The sequence below is a fragment of the Lonchura striata genome, chromosome 1 (genome assembly GCF_046129695.1).
Source record: "Lonchura striata isolate bLonStr1 chromosome 1, bLonStr1.mat, whole genome shotgun sequence".
Lineage (NCBI taxonomy): Eukaryota > Metazoa > Chordata > Aves > Passeriformes > Estrildidae > Lonchura > Lonchura striata.
The window spans coordinates 154,709,438-154,730,413 of NC_134603.1; the positions used below are offsets into that span (position 1 = coordinate 154,709,438).

General features: G+C 45.4%; 1 protein-coding gene across 16 annotated transcripts in view; it reads right to left on the reverse strand.

The window, feature by feature from the left end:
* Positions 1–20,976, reverse strand: part of OBSCN (obscurin, cytoskeletal calmodulin and titin-interacting RhoGEF) — a 178,449-nt gene that overhangs the window by 145,960 nt on the left and 11,513 nt on the right. For all 16 annotated transcript variants that reach the window (XM_021537977.2, XM_031503758.2, XM_021537979.2 and 13 more), the window contains exons 3-9: positions 16,134–16,403; positions 13,223–13,483; positions 10,469–10,771; positions 9,136–9,402; positions 7,520–7,795; positions 4,025–4,297; positions 811–1,086 (exon numbers count right to left, since the gene is read on the reverse strand). In XM_021537977.2, the coding sequence (XP_021393652.2) occupies positions 811–1,086; positions 4,025–4,297; positions 7,520–7,795; positions 9,136–9,402; positions 10,469–10,771; positions 13,223–13,483; positions 16,134–16,403 (1,926 nt within the window). The remainder of the gene's footprint in view (positions 1–810; positions 1,087–4,024; positions 4,298–7,519; positions 7,796–9,135; positions 9,403–10,468; positions 10,772–13,222; positions 13,484–16,133; positions 16,404–20,976) is intronic.

The following is a 20,976-nucleotide window of genomic DNA, read 5'->3' on the forward strand; positions in this document are numbered from 1 at the left end:
TCCTATTTCACTGTACTTGCTCTGACTGATGTCATGATGGGCCATTAGTGCCAGAAATCACCTTCATCTCTGTCTTGCTAAGAGGTGAATAGGAGTGGCAATTTGATGGGAATTCTGGGGTAATGTTAAAAACTCACAGTTTTAGGACAGATTTAAATGTAGAACTTGGAGCACCACTTGCAGGGCCTGAGCCTTCCTCCCTCTTCTCTCTTTTTCTCTTCCTGTGCCTCTCCAAGATTCCAGTGAATCAGAAGGGAACAACACCCGTATCCTTATGTCCATGAACCATTGCTCTTTTTTTGCCTATTTGGGATAATTCTGTTGTTTTCCATCTAACCATGGAATCATGGAATGGCTTGTTGGAAGGGACCTTAAAGATGATCACAATCCAGCTCATCTGCCATGGGCAGGTTCCCCTAGACCACGCTGCTCTAAGCCCCATCCAATGTTTAAAGGATGGGATCTAATCAGAGCTCTTCAAACACCTTCCCCTTCCTCTTTATCCATCCCTCTGCTATCCATCCCTCACACTATTTTCCCATGAGAGTTTTTCTGCAGACACACCAGATAATTGTGAGAGGAGAAGGAATGTCCATCATTTCCTATGATTTCTTTTTGTGGTCACAGCCAGTCATGGATGCAGAACCATGTGTATAAATTACTGTTATGAAAGTTGCCAAAAAAAAAAAAAAATCAAGTATAATGGCTGAGATCTTTCACCCCAGGGAGATTGTGAGATGATCCTCTAGATTCAAGACAATCAAAATGGAATTCTCCTTTTTACCTTTGGAATTCCTGGCATTTTCTCACCTCTGACTTTGACTTGGAATGTTGTTCTGTCGTCCTTTGTCTCACAGGTGTAGCTGCCTTGGTCTTGCTGTGTCACCTTCTTGATGATGAGCTTGCGTTGTGTCCCCTGGCAGACGATTGTTGTCCTCTGGTCCTGCTTCACCTCAGTCTGATCCTTCCTCCACACTACAGCCCCACCCGCGGCTGACACCTCACACACCAGCTCCAGGCTCTCAGAAGGACTGACTGATACTTCTGGAGTCGTTTTGGGCTTGTTGACAAAAGTGACAGCTTCATCTGGAGTGGAAAAGAGAAAACAGGTTTACACCTTGGTGCAGGTTTATCTGCACAAAGTAAGGATACAGCAGTTATTGTTATTCCATTATCACACACACTTGATGCCTCTGACAGATGGTGTAAATCCCTCTGATCTTCAGATAATTGCTCTCAATTACAGCAAAATCCCCTTCATCTGCCCGACATCCTCCTGGATCTTTCAAATCAAACTGAGACACCCTCAAATTGCTCACACTTCATTTACCACTCCTTAATTCCAACATCAAGCAAGATCTGGGGGATATGTGTTGATGTCTGAGGGCAGAAACAGCTTTGAAAAGACCTGGGAAGCCTCAGAAAATCAATTTAGAGGTGATGAGGAGCCTTTTTTAAATGTTTCTGAGCCCATTCCTGCACCTTCTTGTTCATAGCACCAATCCTACTGGACTAATTATTCTCCAGGCCAGGGCACGTATGGAATAAGTTCATTGATAAAATATTCTCCAACTTCAAGTTAGCAACCTGGTCTAGTGGAAAACATCCCTGCCCATGGCAGGGGGTTGGAAGGAGATGGCTTTTAAGGCCCTTTCCACCCCAAACCATTCCATATTTCTATGAATTTAGGAGTCAATAATCTCATCTCTTTTGGTTGAAACTGTTCCTCCCAGCAGAGAACTCAGAACTGCTCACACAGCTCAGTGGAGGTTCCTGCATGGATAGCTCAGCCCAAACCCTGCTGACAGCACCAATAAGGGCTGTGCAAACACTGGGTATTTATCATGTAGGCAGCAACAATTCAGCATTTTTATCAATTAGGACTCGTTGCAAAGGTAAAAAACAAAGATTGCCTGTCTTTGAAGGCAATCAAGTGAGGACAGAGACCTCGGTGTAAAATGTGAGCAAACCTCCTCAACACACCCTGTCCCTAAGCCAAGGAGCAATATCTGCTGGGCATGTCAGGTATTTCAGAGCCTTTGCTCCATCAAGGAAGAGCAGGCTGAGGGAGACACCCAATCCAACTTGGAGCCAACCTCAGCTCAGTATTGCATTTCCTTCAGCAACAACTGTTGCTTTCCATCACTGAGTACCCCAAGGACAATTGCCATGCCAGGCAAGTATTTAATTAAAATTGGCAGTCATTAGGACTGATGTATCCTTCAACAATTAGCTGCCCAAAAGGGAGGGTCCCTCCAGAATCCTGCTGTTCAGGGTTATTGGGGTATCTCATTACCCTCAAGGCAGACTGATGCCCTGCCCTGAGAACATCCCCTGAGTGTGCAGTGCAGCTTCTCAGCACTCTGGAAAATGTTTATGGTGACACATGAAACAAGGAGGAAGCTGCCCTGCCTAAGGTGTCATCACCAGGTTGTAACTCAGTCCTTCCTCACCAAGAAGTTTGTGGGGATAGGACATAGCATAACAACTTCAAACTGCCAGAGGACAGGGTTAGATGGATATTAAGAATAAATCCTTTCCTGTGTGGGTGGGGAGGCCCTGGCACAGGGTGCCCAGAAAAGCTGTGGCTGCCCCTGGATCCCTGGAACTGTCCAAGGTTGGATGGGACTTGGAGCAACCTGGGATAGTGAAAGGTGTCCCTGCTCATGGCAGGGGGGAGAACTGGAGGAGCTTTAAGCTCCCAACCCAAACCTTTCTGTCATTCTAGGATTCAGCAGACACCAATTTTCTTTGCCTCAGCCATGTGATAGGAGCTGCAGGTGAGATTCACCCAACCTGCCCACGGCCAGCAAAAAGTTTATACCAAGCTCAGGCAATCCTCTGTTCCTACTGCTCAGACAAAACCACAAGCAGAACACTTCTAGAAGACATCTTTGCTCTAAACAGACAGTATAAATCAGATTGCACAAATTGCCTTTCAAGGGGTCAGTTTGGGCAGAGCCTGGTTGGCTCTTTCAGATCAGTTTTTCAGTGGGTAAAGTCAGGGACTGGGAATTGCACTCCAAGAGAAATTGCATGTTGTTGCATTCTCAGAAGAGAACAGAAGGTGAGATGCAGAGAGAATACCTGAGCAAGCACCAGCTGGAAGCTCTCCCTCTAGCTCACTAAATCCTGCAGCAATCCCTCCAGACAAGTGCTATCCTAAATTAATCAGCTTTGCTGAGTCTCTAGTTAGCTCATGGTCAGCATCACAGTAACCTGGATATTCTGTTACAGGTCACAAGAGCTCAGCTGTGATTTCTCTTGAATTGCATTGTACTGCAGACATGCCTGGAGAAGCTTCCAGGAGAGTTTAAATCTTAAATTTAGGAGCAGGTTAAAAATTAGGTTCCAGGCACAAGGCAGAAGAGAAGTTCCCACAAACATGCAACTCGAATCAGTTGAATTTCACGGATATTGAATTTCACAGATGAATTCTTGTGTCATTTTACACTCTGGCTCCATCCTGGGATGGAATGCAGTGGTGACAAGCATTTCTCTTCTGGGTTTGACCTGACAACCATGTGCTTTGTGTGATGGGCACGTGACACGGACTAACAGAGTCGCTTACAGCACCACAGGGAGTGATCCCTGAGATCACAGTGTCCTCTGGCAATAGCAGGAGGTGTCTAACTCTCAAAATCAGGAATTAAACTTGTCAAAGGAGGGCACAAGGCTCTCACAGCAAGGCTCTGAGCCCCTGACCGAGGTGGTCCTAAGATGATGCACTGAGCTCAATGAATAGAGGCCAGATGTGGCTGCCAGCTGTTCAGCCAGCACCGTGTTTGGGTTGTGCTCTTGCCCTAGAAAAAGCTTGAGCTGCCTCAAATAAATCACAGCATGGTTATTTTATATGCCCATACTCTGGGCTTGCACCAGGATCACAACAAGGGTCAGAACCTCTCAAAGCGTTGTGCGACCTTGGCCCAAAAGTCTGTCGGTTTGTAAGGCAGGACAAGGCTAAAGAACAAAATCCTGCATTTCTCACACAGACTCTGACCCCATACTTGCAGTACAAACTCACCTGAGACTTTTAAATCAAAAGTAAGGGTGTCATCCCCGATTTTGCAGATGTAAGTTCCTTCATCTTCCTTTGTCACGGCCAAAGCCACGAGCTTGTGCAGTTTTCCTTTGTCTTCCATGGTGAATTTCTTGCTGGCCGTGATCTCCTTCCCATCTTTGTACCACTTCACCATGATGTTGGCCTCGGAGGTCTCAGACACAAACTCAGCCCGTTTCCCAGCGATGGCCTTGACAACTCCTCCACTTTTCTCCTTGTTTACAAAGTTTGCAAGTGCTGAAACAAAACCGGGACACAGCTCTGGCAAAGAATTCTGTGCACAGCAATAAAAATGTACATTGACATCTGCATTAGGTATTCATTTATCATAAGACAAAATCTGTTTATTTAATTATGGATCTAATTACTAGATTCCAAAGCAGAAGCAGACAAATTTCTAACTATATTCCTGATTATTCCGTGTCCAAAAAGCAGAGCACATAGATGGCACAGGAGGCTGAGTCAAGGAGAAGAAGCCCCAGGAAACAGAGCTTTAAAATAATATTTTTAAGAGACGTGAGGAAAGAAATAAACTGGAGGTAAAGCCAGGAAGGTTATTCAATCATTACATTGTAACCACCTGACAAATAAATTGACTCCAGAAGAGGTTAAAAAATAACCTAGATAAATTAAATTACATAAAATTAATAATCTATATGGATATCTCATAGGACCAAAATGAAAAGAAATTTAATCCTGGAAATTAACTGGAGCATAGAAAATAAACAATAAATCTGGCATCATATTAACATGGAGTGAAATAATTGAGTCAGCAATTGCCTCAAAGCAAAAGAGGGGAAGGGAAGGGAAGGGAAGGGAAGGGAAGGGAAGGGAAGGGAAGGGAAGGGAAGGGAAGGGAAGGGAAGGGAAGGGAAGGGAAGGGAAGGGAAGGGAAGGGAAGGGAAGGGAAGGGAAGGGAAGGGAAGGGAAGGGAAGGGAAGGGAAGGGAAGGGAAGGGAAGGGAAGGGAAGGGAAGGGAAGGGAAGGGAAGGGAAGGGAAGGGAAGGGAAGGGAAGTGCCAAGACATTCTTTCCCCAGCACTAGTGAAACTCAGTCCACAGCTTCAGGGTTGTGGGAGGAAGAAGAGGGAGATGAGTTCATTCATTCACCTTTCCCTTCCTCAGAAAACCAGAGTGGAAAGTACAAGCAGAGCAGCCTGAAGGAGACATCTCAGATGTCCCTTGTCACCACAGAGGTCATGTGCCAGAGGGTGCCTGGCACGTGGAGCTCAGGGCAGTGCAGGGACTGCAGTGACAAATGGCAAGTGCATTTCTGGCTGGTTTGGGCAGGAGGCCCAGGCAGTGGCACAGTGGCCGTGGCTCAGCACAGTGGCCCCTCAATAGCCACATGATGCCCATGTGTCATTTACAGCTGACCTGCTCCTCAAATCATTCCCAGCTCCCTGTGGCTGATGAAAGGTGTTGATAATGGAAGGTAAAATGTTGATACAGCATTTTTGAGGCCCATCCCACAAGGATGAGAGGCACCAAAGGTGATTCACCAGGAGTCAAGCTGCAAACAGCAGACTTCAAAGCACAGCTTCCCAACTCAGATTTTAAAATAATGACATTGATCACTCATTTGATAGGCACACCGCCGTGAAAACCACATGGAAACATCCATCAAGTAATTCAAGTAAATGTGGGTAGAACTGTCAGCGTGCAAAATGATGCTAAAGAGACAGAGAAAGGGGAAAAAAATAAAAATCAAGAGCAGGCACCAGTTGTAGACAGAAATTCATCTCGATATAGATTTAGTCACATTTTGATTTCTTTTTCAGCTCTCTCAAGTTTGCTCTTTGAAATGACTAAACAAGTTGTCAAATGAGAAAAAAACCCCATTATATTCTCAGGCTTTGCTGTTTCTACAGAGACCAAGGAGGGTGAGGTGACAGCAGAACATGAGGATGAAACACTCAGACTTCCTCCATGCAGGAACTGTGATCATGCCTGGGAGGCTGAGCTGTGGGACAGAACATGGAACTCAAATGGCTTTAGAGAGTGAACTTGCCAGTTCAAAGAAAAATGGGTTCTGAAATCCCCCCAGTCTTGTTGGAAATGATAAAAAGTTTAAAAATTTTTATAACTTCAGTCAGGGGTTTTGTTCACTTTTGCCCAGGGGGAAAGGAATTGAATTATTTTCAAAGGATTTTGTCACCACTCGAGGCCTGATGAGTTTAACATCTCAACAGAGTGGAGGTAGCACAGGAGATATAAAAAAGATAACAACCATTAATGACCATTAATGAACATCAACTCCAGACATCATCCCTGGCATGGTTGGAGACACTTGGTCTCAGAAAAGATCAATAAGAGAATGAAGAATAAGAACCTAATTAGCATTGAAGGCAAAGGGATCAATAACCAATAGAAAACCATATGCTAAGAACTGCAGAATTTGGGATCAATGAACATTGAAACAATTAATTTCTCTGGGTTTTGACTGCATAAGTAAGTGAAAAATCTAGTAATGGCATGATTTCCTCTGGGCAATGTGTGGATGAAATTATTTCTGTTGCACATCCTGGCCAGAAATAAAGTGATTCTCTAGCACTAAAAAATGTTGTTGGAGGGTTTTTGTTTTTCCCTCACATTCGGTGACAGTCTGACAACAGGTTGGACTGGCCTGGAGTAAGACTTAGTGCTCTGAATCTCAGCAGACATCTGATGATCCATGTAAGGAACAGTCCAGGGGTTTTCAGCAAAACCTGGTCCCCTTCAAGGCAGAGACAGCTTTGCTCTAGTTCATAAAATCTTGCACAGATGGGAAGGTTTGCAAGAAGGAGGCTTCATGCTGTTGGTTTCAGGGTAAAGGTAGAAACTGCCATGAAAGGAAGAGCAGCCAAAAATATAGGGCAGCTGTAAAACTGTGCTGGTTCAAGAAATATCAAAATAAAGTGACACCTTGCTGGTTTTCTACACATCTGAACACCTTGTAAACAGGAAGGCGTTAAACCATTCAGTGTGCCCTGGGAAGGTCTTTTCTCTTATCTACCACAGTATTGACAGAAAGGAACAAAAAAATCCTCAAACAAATAATAGTAAAACCAAAACCAGATCCCACAATGCCAAAATTATCTTGTACAATCAGAACTGAAGTTTCTCTTCTGATGTCACACAGCAAGTGTGGGACGGACATGAGATCCTGGGTCATGTCCTGCCCCTGGGGCTGGATTTCTTCATCTCCAGAGCACTTTTCCCTACCCACCACTCTCCCTCACCAAGTTACACTAAATTCCATGGAATATCAAGATGCCAATTGGAGCGAAAGCACAGCTCTTAGCACCTGGCCAGTTGCTGTATTTGCTCCCCAGGTCTGCTGTGGGACCACTTTATCAAGGCTGGATGTTGATGGGCAATTACCAGACTCCCTCTGGAGCCTCCCTTTGTGTGCCTGGATGGCTCCACTGGTTTAGGACAGGAACATCATTAGTGCAGAGCAGCCCAGGCAGTCACTCACCTTTCACTGAGAGCTGATAAAGCATTTTATCCCCATCACAGACACACTCATAGACACCAGCATCCTCCTCAGCAGTGCTGCGGATTTTCAGGATGTGCCTCTTCCCCACAGTTTGGAACTCGTATTTTTCACTGGCCTTGAGCTCCTTCCCATCTTTCATCCACTTCACAGTGGCCTCCGTGTCTGAAAGCTCAGCCTGGAGTTTGGCTTCCTCCCGCAGCCGAGCTGAGACTTTTTCTACATCTTTGGTCTTGTTGGTGAATCTCACTGCAGCTCCTGCCAGGACAAGAGGCTTCGTTATTTTGAGTTCTATCATGATAACTGATCCCTGGTACAGGCCTGCTGGAGACTGTGAGATCTCTGAAGGAATTAGATCCTGTTCCTGCCCTCACCCACTGCTGGAACCCTGGCTGCTGAGAATTTTGGGTTTTCTGTGCTGCCAGGCACTGACCCGAGGCCATGGAGAAGCTTCCAAAATGGAATGGCAGAACTGGGATTGTGGGTGTGGAGTTTGGATAGAAATGTGTGATATCACAGGCTGGGAAACTCAGAGTTTGGGGGTTTAGAATGTAGGAATAGATATAAAGCAAGATGGAGGTTTTGGGGTGGAGGCTGCTCCTTATTATTATTCTTCTTCTTCACCTCCTTCTCCTTCTCCTCCTTCTCCATGGGTTTGGGTGGTTTTGTGTAATTGGATAAAAAAGTCCCCATTGCAGGCAGGGGTGGTTGGTTATTGAGTTAAAAGTAAAAATAATTCAGGTGTCATTTCTTAATTGGACAGTTGATCCTTAAAAGGCCTTGCAGAGAGAGATGGAGCTCCATTTTTAGTTTGTCAGAGTGAGGGGCTGCAGAACTCAGGGTTTGTGAGACTGTAACAACATTCATGTCAATACTGTGCATTCTTTCCCAATTTTTTCACAAATTCTTTCCCATTTCTTTTCTAAATTCAGAAAACCTGATCTTTTTTTATTGCCAGAGTCACTAAGGAAAAAAAAAAAACCCAACACATTTTTCCTACTTATAAATAACACTCTAAACATGCTTTTGCAGAGATCTTCTCTCAAACCAAACACATCCTTCCAGAATAAAGGATTCTTTATGAATTCATTATGTTTTGCCTTGCAATGTGGTAGGTAGAGATGTTACAGTCATTTCACAGAGGAAACTTTGATCTTACTTCAAGTTCCAGCATATTAACTGCTATATCCCTACACGTGGTGGACTTAAAAACCTACAAGAAAAGCTTTGTTAGTAATGAATGCTCTTTTACTTTTGAAAGATTATTACAGTCAAAGAGAGTGGTCAAAGCTAGAGCTGAAATTACAACTTTAAGGTGTAGATTTGGTGACAGAATCTACTGAGAGATGGTTGTGAATGATATAAATTTGACAGAAATTTGAGAGCTGATGTGAAGCAATTTAGTTCAGAGACCACCAGCTGGTCAGATCAACTCACTCTGAGCTGTGAGATCATTCCCAGGACACACATTAATCATATGTCACAATTTCAGGTGCTTCCCACAGACCAAGGAAAGCCTCCAGCCCCAGTTTTACTCCTCAAGTCCCAGCAACCACCCCCTAACTGGTAGAAGAATGGACAGCAATGACAATAAATACCTCTCACTCTCATCTTGGTGCTGGTCTCAACGTCATTGGCAACAAATTTCACTTCTGCCCCATCATCTTTCCTGGTGACATTTTTTATGACCAGGCTGTGGGTGGTTTGGGTTCTGTTAATGATGTAGGTCTCACTTTCCTGTAAGGCTTTGCCATTCAGGTACCAAGTGCCAGAACATGTCTTGGTCAGATCAACAGTGAACAGGGCATCCCCTCCAGGTGCAACTTCAGCTGTTGTCAGGGGGTTCTTCACAGCCAGGACGGGTTCTAGGGAAGAAGAACACACACCTCTGAGAACAAGACTGTCATGCTGGAGGATAACTCATCTTAGGAACCAAGTTGGCAGGCTAAACAAGACGTGAGAATAAATTAATGCAGCCTGACACAATTCTCCTGCGCTGAATGAAATGCATGGTTGGGCTGAAGGATTTGTTTCCTTCAGCTGCAGGTAACTGACCTCTGGAGTCCTGTTTTGGCAGGTCTAGAAAAGCAGGTGTATTCTACTGGTTTTTTTTGGTTTAATCCTTAAAATGTATAGAGGCATAAGCCAGAAACACCTAAGTCCCCTACAACTGTGTTTTTTATTGAACAGCCAATATTATTCTTAGATTTCAGAAGGAGGGATTTTAGATATCCCTACGAGTCAGTTCTTGATATTCTAGGAAAATACAGGCATGTTCAGACACCAAGGGACAAAGATGACACAATCATAAGACACAGTATGATCAAAGTTTGTGTGGGTCTTCAGTATCTATACAGATATTTTCTAGTGCACTGAATCAAAGGAAGAAGAAATCCTATTGCACCCAATGATTCTATGGGCACATCAGCACCCTAGAAATAAAGGAAAACCCCTGGATTTCTCCTAGAAACTCCTTATTCTAAGAGAGACTGGCTAGAACTTGGTTTTCTTGGTGGTATGATCACCCATAAATATTCTGTAGGTGCAAGACTGATATCTCATGTCTATATATTGAAAATTGTACCATAAGGCCATCTCATTTTTTTCTTTTCATTGCAGGTGCAGAAGAAGCAATTACAGGTTTAAGGTCCACAGCAGGGAGCACTGCCTCCCCCACAGCCTGATGTGAGATATTGGAACATAAACACACCCACAGCTCCACCACAGAAACCCAGCCACCCTCACTGGGGTGACTTTGGACTTTTTCCTTCCTCCCTTTGGTGAGAATCAGAGGTTGGCATGAAGCAGGAGAACCAGCAGTGAAGGCAAAGAGGATTTGCTGGGCTATGGCTCCATCCTCAAAATCATGGGAAATGTTTTCAAAGCACCCAGCTGTCTGACCACCCCGTTGGGCGCCGGTTTCATGCTCACCGAGGTGCAAGCTCCCAGGGAATTCCAGGAAGGGGCTCTGTCCATAGGCATTGACAGCAGACACTCTGAACTGGTAGTCAGCCTCTTCTGCCAGGTTGCTCACCGTGAGCTCGGGGCTGGGGACGTGGGACTCGTGGCACCTCACCCAGGTGAAGCCGGTGAGTTTCTTGCGCTCCACGATGTATCCGTCCACTGGAATGGGTCTCTCCATCCTCGGAGGGGACCATGCCAGTGTCACTGAGGTTTCTGTTTTATTTTTCACCACAGGGTCAGCTGGGGGTTGGGTGGGAGGTTTTTTGGGAGCTGAGCAAGGGAAAGAAGCAAAACAAAACAGAGCAGTAAGTTACATCAGAGGGGGAAAGGCAAAATAGCTCACGCTGGGCTAAAAGTTCATCTTGCTTAAAAAACCTCCGTAAAATGCTGACGTGAGATGGAAAAGCAAGAGAATGGATAGAAGATGCTTTGAGGCTGTTTTACATAAAGATCACAGAATCATTATCATCCCAGATCAAGTCCAAACTTTGATGTCCAATGCTTGTATTGCACAGCTAAACTTATGTGATTTCTACACACAATGTTAAAACTGTCAACACAATAAGAGAGTCCTCAACAAACACTTTGTAGGCTTAAATCTTCACTGCTGATTACAGACCCACTTTTCTGCCCTTCACAGCTCCTGGGCAAAGCAGACTAACACTCAGCTTCTTATTTTCACTCAGAAAATAGGTAAAACCATCAACAAAGATTGTTCAAATCTTTAAGAGTTATGGAGAGCCTGGCTTGTTACACAGGCTTGGATGTTCCCTGCAGCCTCTTTCATCTGGGTATCTGTCCTGCTCCTGAATTTTATGCTACCCTCGCTCAGAAGCTGTAACTTTGTCTCCCAAGAGTGACATTGTTACGGAACTTTGTTTTAGTAATTTATACAGAACCAGTTTTTGACACTGAGGAATTAACTTCAAAAGGAAATGACATAAAGATGTGTCCCCACCATGAGAACCTACTATTGAGGAGATGTGGCTATTTTATGGTACCTAAGGCTACAAACGTATTCCTGCAGATATTTGCATAATGAATATTTATTTTCACCCTTTCATTCCTCTTGAACCCTTTAGAGAAGGCTCAAGTCCCATCAGGATTATTCACTATGTGCTGCCACTTATATGGTCAAGAGGAATTACCCGATGTGCTCTAGTTACACCTCTACTGACATGGCACAGGATTAATTTCATTTAATTTTGGCTATCTGAAAGGTGTCTGGGTTAAGTCAGTCAACCAGACTCCAGCTGTAATCCCATGAACTCAGGAGCAATTAACCCAGCTTAAAGAAGGTGGGGAAGGTGGGTGAAACAATCATACTCAAGAATTCCTGACTGTAGATGGAGTCTGTTGATGAGCCTAAACTAAAAACTGAGCTCTGAGACAACTGATCTCTTTTCTGCCTCAGTTTCCCCATCTTTAAAATGGGCATGGTAACAAGATGACAAATAATACACAAACATTGCCTGTAGATTATAAAAGATATCAGAACAGCCACCACCAGTCTCACCCAGCTAATTGAAAAAGATGTGGGCATAGTACACAGGATTCTCCAAGCAGTAAATCTGATATTCACAAAGTGTAAAAATAGGAAATTTCAAGGCGATATGCTTTTCCTTCCTTACAGAAATAGACACAGAAGTGGTTTGGGGTGCACAGTTACCAGCCTGTCAGTAACTGCTGGTCACAGATAGATGTCAAAGGTCCCATTAGGGTAACATTAAGCTGAATGCTAAGCCCTGGAACAAGATCTCTTGACCTTGCCATAAGAAATTGCAATGCAATGTTTTCTTCAGCATTAGCTGTTTGTGGGAAGGCAGTTTCTTACAATTTCTATTCCTTGACTCAACACTTTCTTCATAATTTAAACAGCAGAGTCTGAAATCAAGCTGAACTTTATAATTTCCATTATATAGGTGCTTGTTTGGATGTTACAGCTTTACAAATACCTTAGAAACTGTCACAAAGCCAGATGTGAAACTTTCTTCATTTTAGTTCAATGGCTTCAGAATGCCTGAACCAAGTTTAGATAACACAGCAGTTACATATCTGTTAAATGAAAGATTCCTTTTTGCCACTGACCAATTGCAGTGGTGGGAGAAAAGAAGAATTATTCTTCCCAAATTGTGACTGGAGTGAGTGATTTGTTCACATATGAACCAGAACTGCAACAGAGCAAGAAATCATATGTATTTTTGTTTTAAATAAAGCAGATTTTGCCTGGGAAATGCAGTGTCATCAAAATAATGCCAAACAAAATTAGGCAACTTCACCAAAATTTCATTTCAGGTCCAATCTTGACCATGTTGCACCTGCTGCTACTGTTCTGCCAAGTAGGATGAGTTTGTGCCATGCTCTTTCCCTAGCACTGCTTTTACCCAGAGAAGCCATGGATGCTCCACCCCTGGAAGTGTTCAAGGCCAAGCTGGACAAGGCTCTGACAATCTTGGTCTGATGGAAGGTGTCCCTGCCCATGGCATGGGGTGGAATGAGGTGATCCCATCCAACCCAATCCATTCCATGACTCTACAGACATTCTCTCAGTTTGGATTCCTCCAAACATCTCACAACACTCACTGCCAGGCTTTTGGCTTTTTGTGGCAGGCATCCAACCTTCAGCTGTTTTTGGACACCAAAATTATCACGGTGGCACTCGAAACAGCAACACTGCCACGGGAAGACACAACACCAAGGCCAAACAAAAGAGAAGCTTACTGGTCACAGTGAACTGGGTGGAAGTCCTGCTTTCATCAGCCAGGAAGGCGATCTCACCAGCATCTTCCATCTTGCACTCCCGGATGGTCATGGTGTGCTGTTTGCCAGAGCATGTGATGGAGATTCGGTCGCTGGGTTTCACTTCTTCTCTGTTCTTCAGCCACCTGATGTTCTGGCAGTCGTTGTCCAGCTCCACGCAGAAGGTGGCCGTGTCGTTGATGAAGACGGCAGTTTTCCGTGGGAGCTTTTTAATGATGTTCCCTTCAGGTAACAAAATAATCATAGTCAGCAAACGGCAGATATTAAAAGCTTTGGCAACACTGGACCGTCCAGACTGAAACAGGACTAGCCCACACTCAATCAAAATATTATAGACCCCATGCAGACACCTGAAAATAAATTCCAAGGCTCTGAGTCACAAATGATCACAAGGACTCATTTTAGCCTTCAAAGAGAGAAAAGCAAATCTTTTTTGAACTGCAGTCACTCAGGTTTCTTGTCTACCAAGCAGAGCCAGTTGCTCGGTTAACACAAAATATATATGGCCTTGCAAGAGAACAGATTTGACAGCTTTCATTGCCCACATATGCTGGGAATTCAAATTAAAACTTTGCTGAAGTAGGTCAGTCTTAAGCCAGACAGGTCTCTCCTCTGCCTTTAGGATTTCACCTCTATCAAAGTCACATAACCAACATGGCAGACACAGAAGTTACCTGAGTTAATGAGAAAGACACTGAAAATCTCAGATTTCTTCTGAGTATCAACCCAGAAATTCACACTGAATGAATTTATGTCCTTCCCAAGTGACTGCGTGCATCATCACTTACTAGGACAACCTCAAAGCTGTAAGATGTGACTATTCACAGAAAAGATTGGACAAACCATAAGGAGACCACCCCAATTGACCAACACTGACTGTCTCCAGCTCTAGAGCAGTCCCTGAGAGGTTGGCCCAGGCAGATCACCCAGAGCTGTTTAATGACCAGCAATGCTGAACTCCCTCATAAAGTAACAGGCCAGGCACAGGTTTCACCACAGGATTCAAGACCTGATTCTCTGCTTATCCTCCTCCTGACCTCTCTGCCCTCAGCACTGTCCTCATCCCACAGCTCTTTACCTCTCACATTGTTCCAAGCCCACCTTGCTCTCTCCAATCCCCTCCCAGAGCAGGCACAAGGCTCCCCCAGGGAGGCTCTGCCTCCTTTCCCTCCAGAAAGCTCCACCTGGCTCAGTCACTCTCTTTTGGATGGCACATGCCATTACAGCACAAACAAGTGAAAAAAAAATACCAGTTGTCCTACAGAGAGCAAACACACAGGGGTGGGCTGGTCCAGACCTTATGAAAGGTGCAACAAAAATATGTCAGTCTCAAATCTCTCATGTCTCTGGGTGAAATTTTCCCTTCTGCACCCACCTCTGTGCACTCCCAGCTTTTTACTGGTGGTGCAAAAAGGGGTTTGCATGAGGATGCACAGCACCCAGCTGTCATATAGCAATTTATATATAAGAACTCTTTCTGGTTTCACTGGGAGTATACTCAAGCTTCAAATGAGTCAGGACAAGATTAATCCTGTAGTTGTGGCAGCCTCCAGTGCCTGCAGCTCTGGGGTTTGTGTCTCCTCACTGAGAGACACCCACACCATGCCCAACTACACCTACTCCCACTTCAGTCTGAACCACCAGACTCAGGACACTTGGACATGGCCATCCACACTTTGTCCTTTCCTTGTCCCCTCCCCAAACTCCAGAGAACAGCTCCAGCTCCCAGGGATCTGGAGCATAGATGTGTTTTCCAATCTAAACCATGCTGGTGTTGGCTGCAGCCTGCACCACACACCTGGCCACAAACCACAGCTGCTAAACCCCCTTTCCATTGTGGTCACCCCATTCCCAGACAAAAGTCACCACTCTGTTCACTGGACACCAGACAAGATGGGTGTGACACTGCCAGGGGACACATCCGATGCTTGGGGTCATGTTAAGGTGATGTCTTATGATTTAGATTTTATATTTTTCACATCCTGTACTGCTTTTATGTATAGATCTAAAACTCCATAGCCTGTCAGCTGCTGCTCTCCCGTTTTATTCAGAAAAAACAATTCCTCTCTAGGCCTGAAACTCAAGGACTCTCTCAGGCCCTGAGAGATGTAAAAACAGTGAATTCCCCTCAAGCTGCACTAAGGGAATTTAGGTTGGATATTAGGAAAATTAGGAAAAAGTTTTTACAGAAAGGTGATAAAGTTCTGGAATGGCTGCCCGGGGAGGAGGTGGAGTCCCCATCCCTGGGTGTGTTTAACAAAGCCTGGATGTGGCACTGGGTGCCAGGGTTGAGTTGAGGTGTTTGGGCTGGGTTGGACTCGATGATCTTGAAGGTCTTTTCCAACCTGGTCATTCTGGGAATTGAGGGGAGGAAACTTGGAGTAAATTACTTCATTACCTGAAAAATGGACCAAACTTGTAAGTGTGTGAAAAACTCATGACCATTGTCCATCCTGGGAAAAGCCTCTTGGAGGCTTTTGACTGCCCAAGGTGAACCTATTGAAGGCCTTTAATAAATACCCACTTTTATTCTCTTAATCTTGTCTAGCCTCTGTTTCAGGTTGGCACTCCAAGGCATCAAAGAGAAGTCTACAGGGCCAGGCTACAGCTGGAGGAAGCTTCTTTCAGCAGGGGTTCCCACTGTGTGACATCTTGTACAACACAGCCTGTCCCTGCTGTGTGGCCCTGTGTCCCGAGGCACCCTCTCAGGAGCCCCAGGAACCCACCAACCTTGCTGTCACACCATAAGGGACTCTGCTCCTCTTCAGCGCCCACATGGATGCAGCAAATCCTGCTCACGAGGTCAAACCCGGAGCCTCCCATGCGAATCCCACACTTTTGGCCAATCTGAAACACCAAGAGCCATTCTTACCTTGGACAGACAGCTCTGCAATGGTCCTGCTGCCTTCCTTCATCTCACAGATGTACACAGCATCATCATCCGTGGTGACGTTCTGGACGGTGAGCCGGCGGTACGTGCCCTCCTCCTCGATGTTGTACTTCTTGCTCTGCTGGAGCTTGGTCTCCTCCTTGAACCAAGCTGTCTCTGTCCCAGGAACGGGCACCTCACACTGGAAGGTGGCAGATTCCTTCTCCCTGACTTCAAGATCCTTCAGTTTTGCCTTGAAGGGTATGGTGGGTTCTACAGAGGGTAAAAACAGGAAGGAGAAATAAGAGTTTATGATGAGAGTAGGTTTAGATGGGAGTTTAGGAAGAAATTCTTCTCTGTGAGGGTGGTGAGGCCCTAACACAAATTGCCCAGAGGAGCTGTGGCTGCCCCATCCCTGGAAGTGATCAAGGCCAGGTTGGAGTAAAAGGCCTTAAAAGGAATCCTTCTAGATTGGTTTATTGATAAACAAGCTGGTCATGGGACAGAGCACAGGGCAGAAATTCCAGGTGAGCGTGAGCAGCTGAGCTGGTACAAGAACCAGTGTTTTAAGGGTCTTACAGCAGAAATCAGCTCAGCAGAGTGATCTGAAAGGGCACAAAGAGCCGTGAGGTGGCTGTGCACAGTCAGATGTGGTGGAAAGCACAAAAAGAGGAGTTTTCTGTTTTCCCCACCAGCACCAAAGGCTCTGTATCAGCTTTTGTCAACGACAATAAAAGAAATAGAGAACAAGCCCCAGTCTCCCAACTGCCTCAGCCCTCCTCCAGCAGTGGGGCTGCAGTGCTCACGCTGAAGGCCAAACCCAAGCGTAGATCAAACCCACAAAGCAGCTGCATGACAGTGAGGGAAGTCATTTTATGAGCTGAACAATGTCGAACTCCAGCAGCAGCTGCGCTGTGACATCACCCTGATACCCCAGCCCTAAGGTGGGGAAAGGGGAGCTGGACTGAAGAGGACAGCCAGTGGTCAGGGCCAGGGGACTAGTGCCACAGCCATGTCACACACTTGGATTAGCCAGTGCTGAAACACTGCTCATGCTTCGTGAGAGATCATGCCTTGATATGTACCTTCACCTCCCAGTAACGGCTGTGCCAGCTCCCAGCTGGGTTTTGTGACTCCATCCTGCCTCACCACCCTCACAGTAAAGCATTTCTTCTGATAAAAACCTCCTCTCCTTCAGTTTCAATAAGGTACCAGACTCTAAAGGCTTGAAAGGACACCTGGAGGGGGCAATGCTATGGACCACTTTTGTTATCCTGAAGGCAAAACCTAACTGGGAACCCACACGATATGACCAGGAACAGGAAGGTGACACTAACTCACCATGTCAACTTGATAATTTTTTAAAAAATTATTATGCCTAAATAGACCTCAGTTTAAAGCAAGTCAAAGTCTTGCCTTGCAAAGCCTTCAGCTGTGGTTCCACAGATTTGTTCTGCCCAAACTCCAGATGGTGATTATCCTTTTCCTTTTTTTCTCCTGAATTTGTTTTTCATGGTTAGATAAGACATTATGATGAAATTCTTTATTCTGAGGGTGGTAAGGCCCTGGCACAGGTTACCCAGAGAAACTGTGGCTGGCCCTGGATCCCTGGAAGTGTCCAAGTCCAGGCTGGATGAGGCTTGGAGCAACCTGGGACAGTGGAAGGTGTCCCTGCCCATGGCAGAGGGCTTGGAAGGAGGTGAGGTTTAATGTCTTTTCCAAGCCAAACCATTCTGGGAGGCCAAGCCAGCTTTAATCAGAAGGATGCAGCCCTCTGGCAGGAGGGAGGCTGGAGCTGCCACTGGGAACACGCAGACCTGCACAAGGGCCAAAAAGAAACACAAGCTGCACCTGAGAAGCACACAAGTGTATTCCCATACTTGGAGCAGCTGGCCATATCATTAACCCCTCTCCCTTTACAGTCACTAAGCAGTACCTAAAGTAAAAAAAAAAATTAAAAATAAAAAAGCTATTCCAGGAAAAAGCTCTTAAATGTTCAAGGACAGAAGGGTTGTGTTGGAATCTGTGCTATTGATGATACTGGGATTGCAGAAAGTCTCTGTCTGTCAGCCCCCTGCCAAAGCAGAAGCCATAATTGGTCTGTGCTGGTTTCCAGGTTGTTTATTCTGTTTATCTCTCACATGTTCTGCTGCCCTGCCCAGCTCTGTCCTGCAGGGCAGCGTGTGGGGCTCTGCCCTCAGTGGGATGTGACAAACATTAAATACCAGAAACTCCCTGGGCTGGATTTACAATAACGTGCCAATATCTGTCACCTACGTTGGACAGTGTGTCCCCAGCCTGAACCAACAGAAAAATGCCAACACCACAGTGAGACATGGAGGGCATGAAGGAGAAAAAGGACAAGGCACACCCAATTTCCTCCATCTTGTCCCCTTTGGACCCCTCATCTAGAATCCTAAAATTTTACTTTTGCACCCGTGCCACACTTAATTATTACTTATATCAAATATAAGAGCTTGTAATTCACCCTGTAAGATTGAAAACTCTTTTCCATGGACAGAGATCACAGCCAGTGTCTCTGGGGGCTCTGTCCAGGGGGGTTCCTGATCCCCTGCCAGGGTCCCAGACCTGCCAGGGCAGCCAGAGGGATGCTCTGGATTCCCACAGGGTTGGTTGACTCTTAGGAGCATGTTGCATTGACAGCACTGCTCTCCCAGCCAAGGAAAGGCAGTGCAAGGCTATCTTTGGCAGCTTGGGGTCACAGATATCCTCTGAAAACAACTCTGCTTTCGTCCTGCTGACATGTGCACACATGTCTTATCTCCCTCTGAATGGAGCTTCGGAGCAACAGCAGCTGATAAACTGAATTGAAGCCTGGGATGAACCCAGCCAAGGGGTTTTGGAGATCTCAGAGTGGTCCCAAAACCCACCAGCCTCCTCCTCCTCCTCCTGAGCACACCTCCCTGCTCTTTACAAGGTCTAGAATGTGCCTGGTCAGGCAGAGGGGGTTGATTTGGGTTAGGGGACTACAGAAGGACCAGAGGTCTCCCGAGAGCAGGCATCACAAATCATCTGGCACGTAACCAACACCACACCAGGTCAGAGAGGTGCAAATAAGAGAGAAAATAACAGCTGCCAAAACCTGCCCACTGGGAAAAATGTGAGAGGCACAGCAGAGCAAAATAATGAGGGAGCACAGAGCAAGAGCAGTTCATGGAATTAGCAGGAAACTGCAAGAATTTACATCAAAGACTCATTTTGCTGCGTGTCCTGAGGAGATATTTCTCCAGCCTGACATAGGCTTTTTTGTTTGGTCCATAGCAAGCAAACTGGCAATGAGAGGATGTTATTTTTAAAAAGCAAGCCCTGCTAACACATATTTTGCTAAGAATAGGTGCAGCCTGCAAAGAATCCCAATGTTTTCATAACCTTCTCAAGGCACATCTGCCCTCTGGACCTCACTTTTTCACTTGCCTACACTTCCTCTTTCTTATTGCTGGAATTCTCACATTTATTATTCCAGAGGCCAGTTTTCCCTCTGCCTAATGAAAATGATCCAGGAAAGGTGAGAATATGGAAAATCCTCCCAGCAAGAGCTGGCTAAATGTGGACTGACAAACTTCCACCATCTTCAGCCCTTCATCTTCCTAGTTACTGTGCTTTCCAAATTTCCCTTCTACCTCCTCATTTCTCAAGCTACAATTCTCTTTCAGATCTCCAATGTGACTGTCATGACAGCGACCATCCAAGATCCCATCTGATCAGAAGGACAATAAGGTGGCTTCAGCACCTGGGTGTTTTTCTCATCTCCATCCTCTTTGGCTTGCAACCTTTAACCTTCTCATCCAGTATCTGGTTACTTTATTCAGAGACTCCAGTGAACACGGCTTGGCCCAGGATAGAGACCTCAATTCTGTTCTCACCAACTTTACACATGGCCTAGGGAAATCTCCAAAGCCTTCAGGAAACCCAAGCTGGTTATTTTTGTTCCTCTCATCCTCCCCACTCTTTGATTTGTTAGAGGTTTATTTTTGGGCACAACTTCCCCAACTTCTTTTACAGCTCACATCTCAGTGTACAGATTGTGATTTTATCTCTGTTCCAGACAGATTTATTAATCTAATAAAATTTCAGTTTTCCTTATTTAGGAGAGTGATTCTCTGCCCTGTAGCCTTTCTTTGTTTAAATCTGATTCACTAAATCCCACTTAGGAACAGCTCAAAAATACCATTTTTTTTTTTTTCTCCAGCTCAGTGATCTTTAAGGCACAGGCTCAACAAAGTTGGGTTTCTGGGTCCCTAGGTACCTAGGATCTAGATTGACAGAATATAGGAAACTTTCTATGGATGTCCCATCCCTGGAAGTGTTCAAGGACAGCTCAAACAGGGCCCTGAGCAGCCTGATCCAGTGAGTGGCATCCCAGCCCGTGGCAGGGGGTTGGAACCAGATGTGCTTTAAGATCCCTCCCAGCCCAAACCATTCTGATCCTATGATTGGAGAATTCAACCTCTCCCACATGGCTGAACAAAGAGAAGTTTGCACAGCAAGATAACCTCCCTCCCCAAGCCTGATAGCAGATGAACCAACAGAATCACCACTGACACAACAGAATAAAAAGCTTTTTTTCATCCGCTGCATCATTCTGACCTGTCATGGGAGGGCTGAGAAGAACTCCTGGTGACACAAAGGAGAGTCATTTATCAGGGCCTAATAATAACCAACACACGTAGATTTTCCATGGCAGCCTTGGCCTGGACAGGGAGCCAAACGTGGCACAGCGTAAAAAAGAAACAATCCATAAACATTTCCACTTCAGCCTCCTGACTCACAGGCAGCTCTGGACAACGGACACGGATCAATAACCTTTTCCCATGGTGTTTTCTCC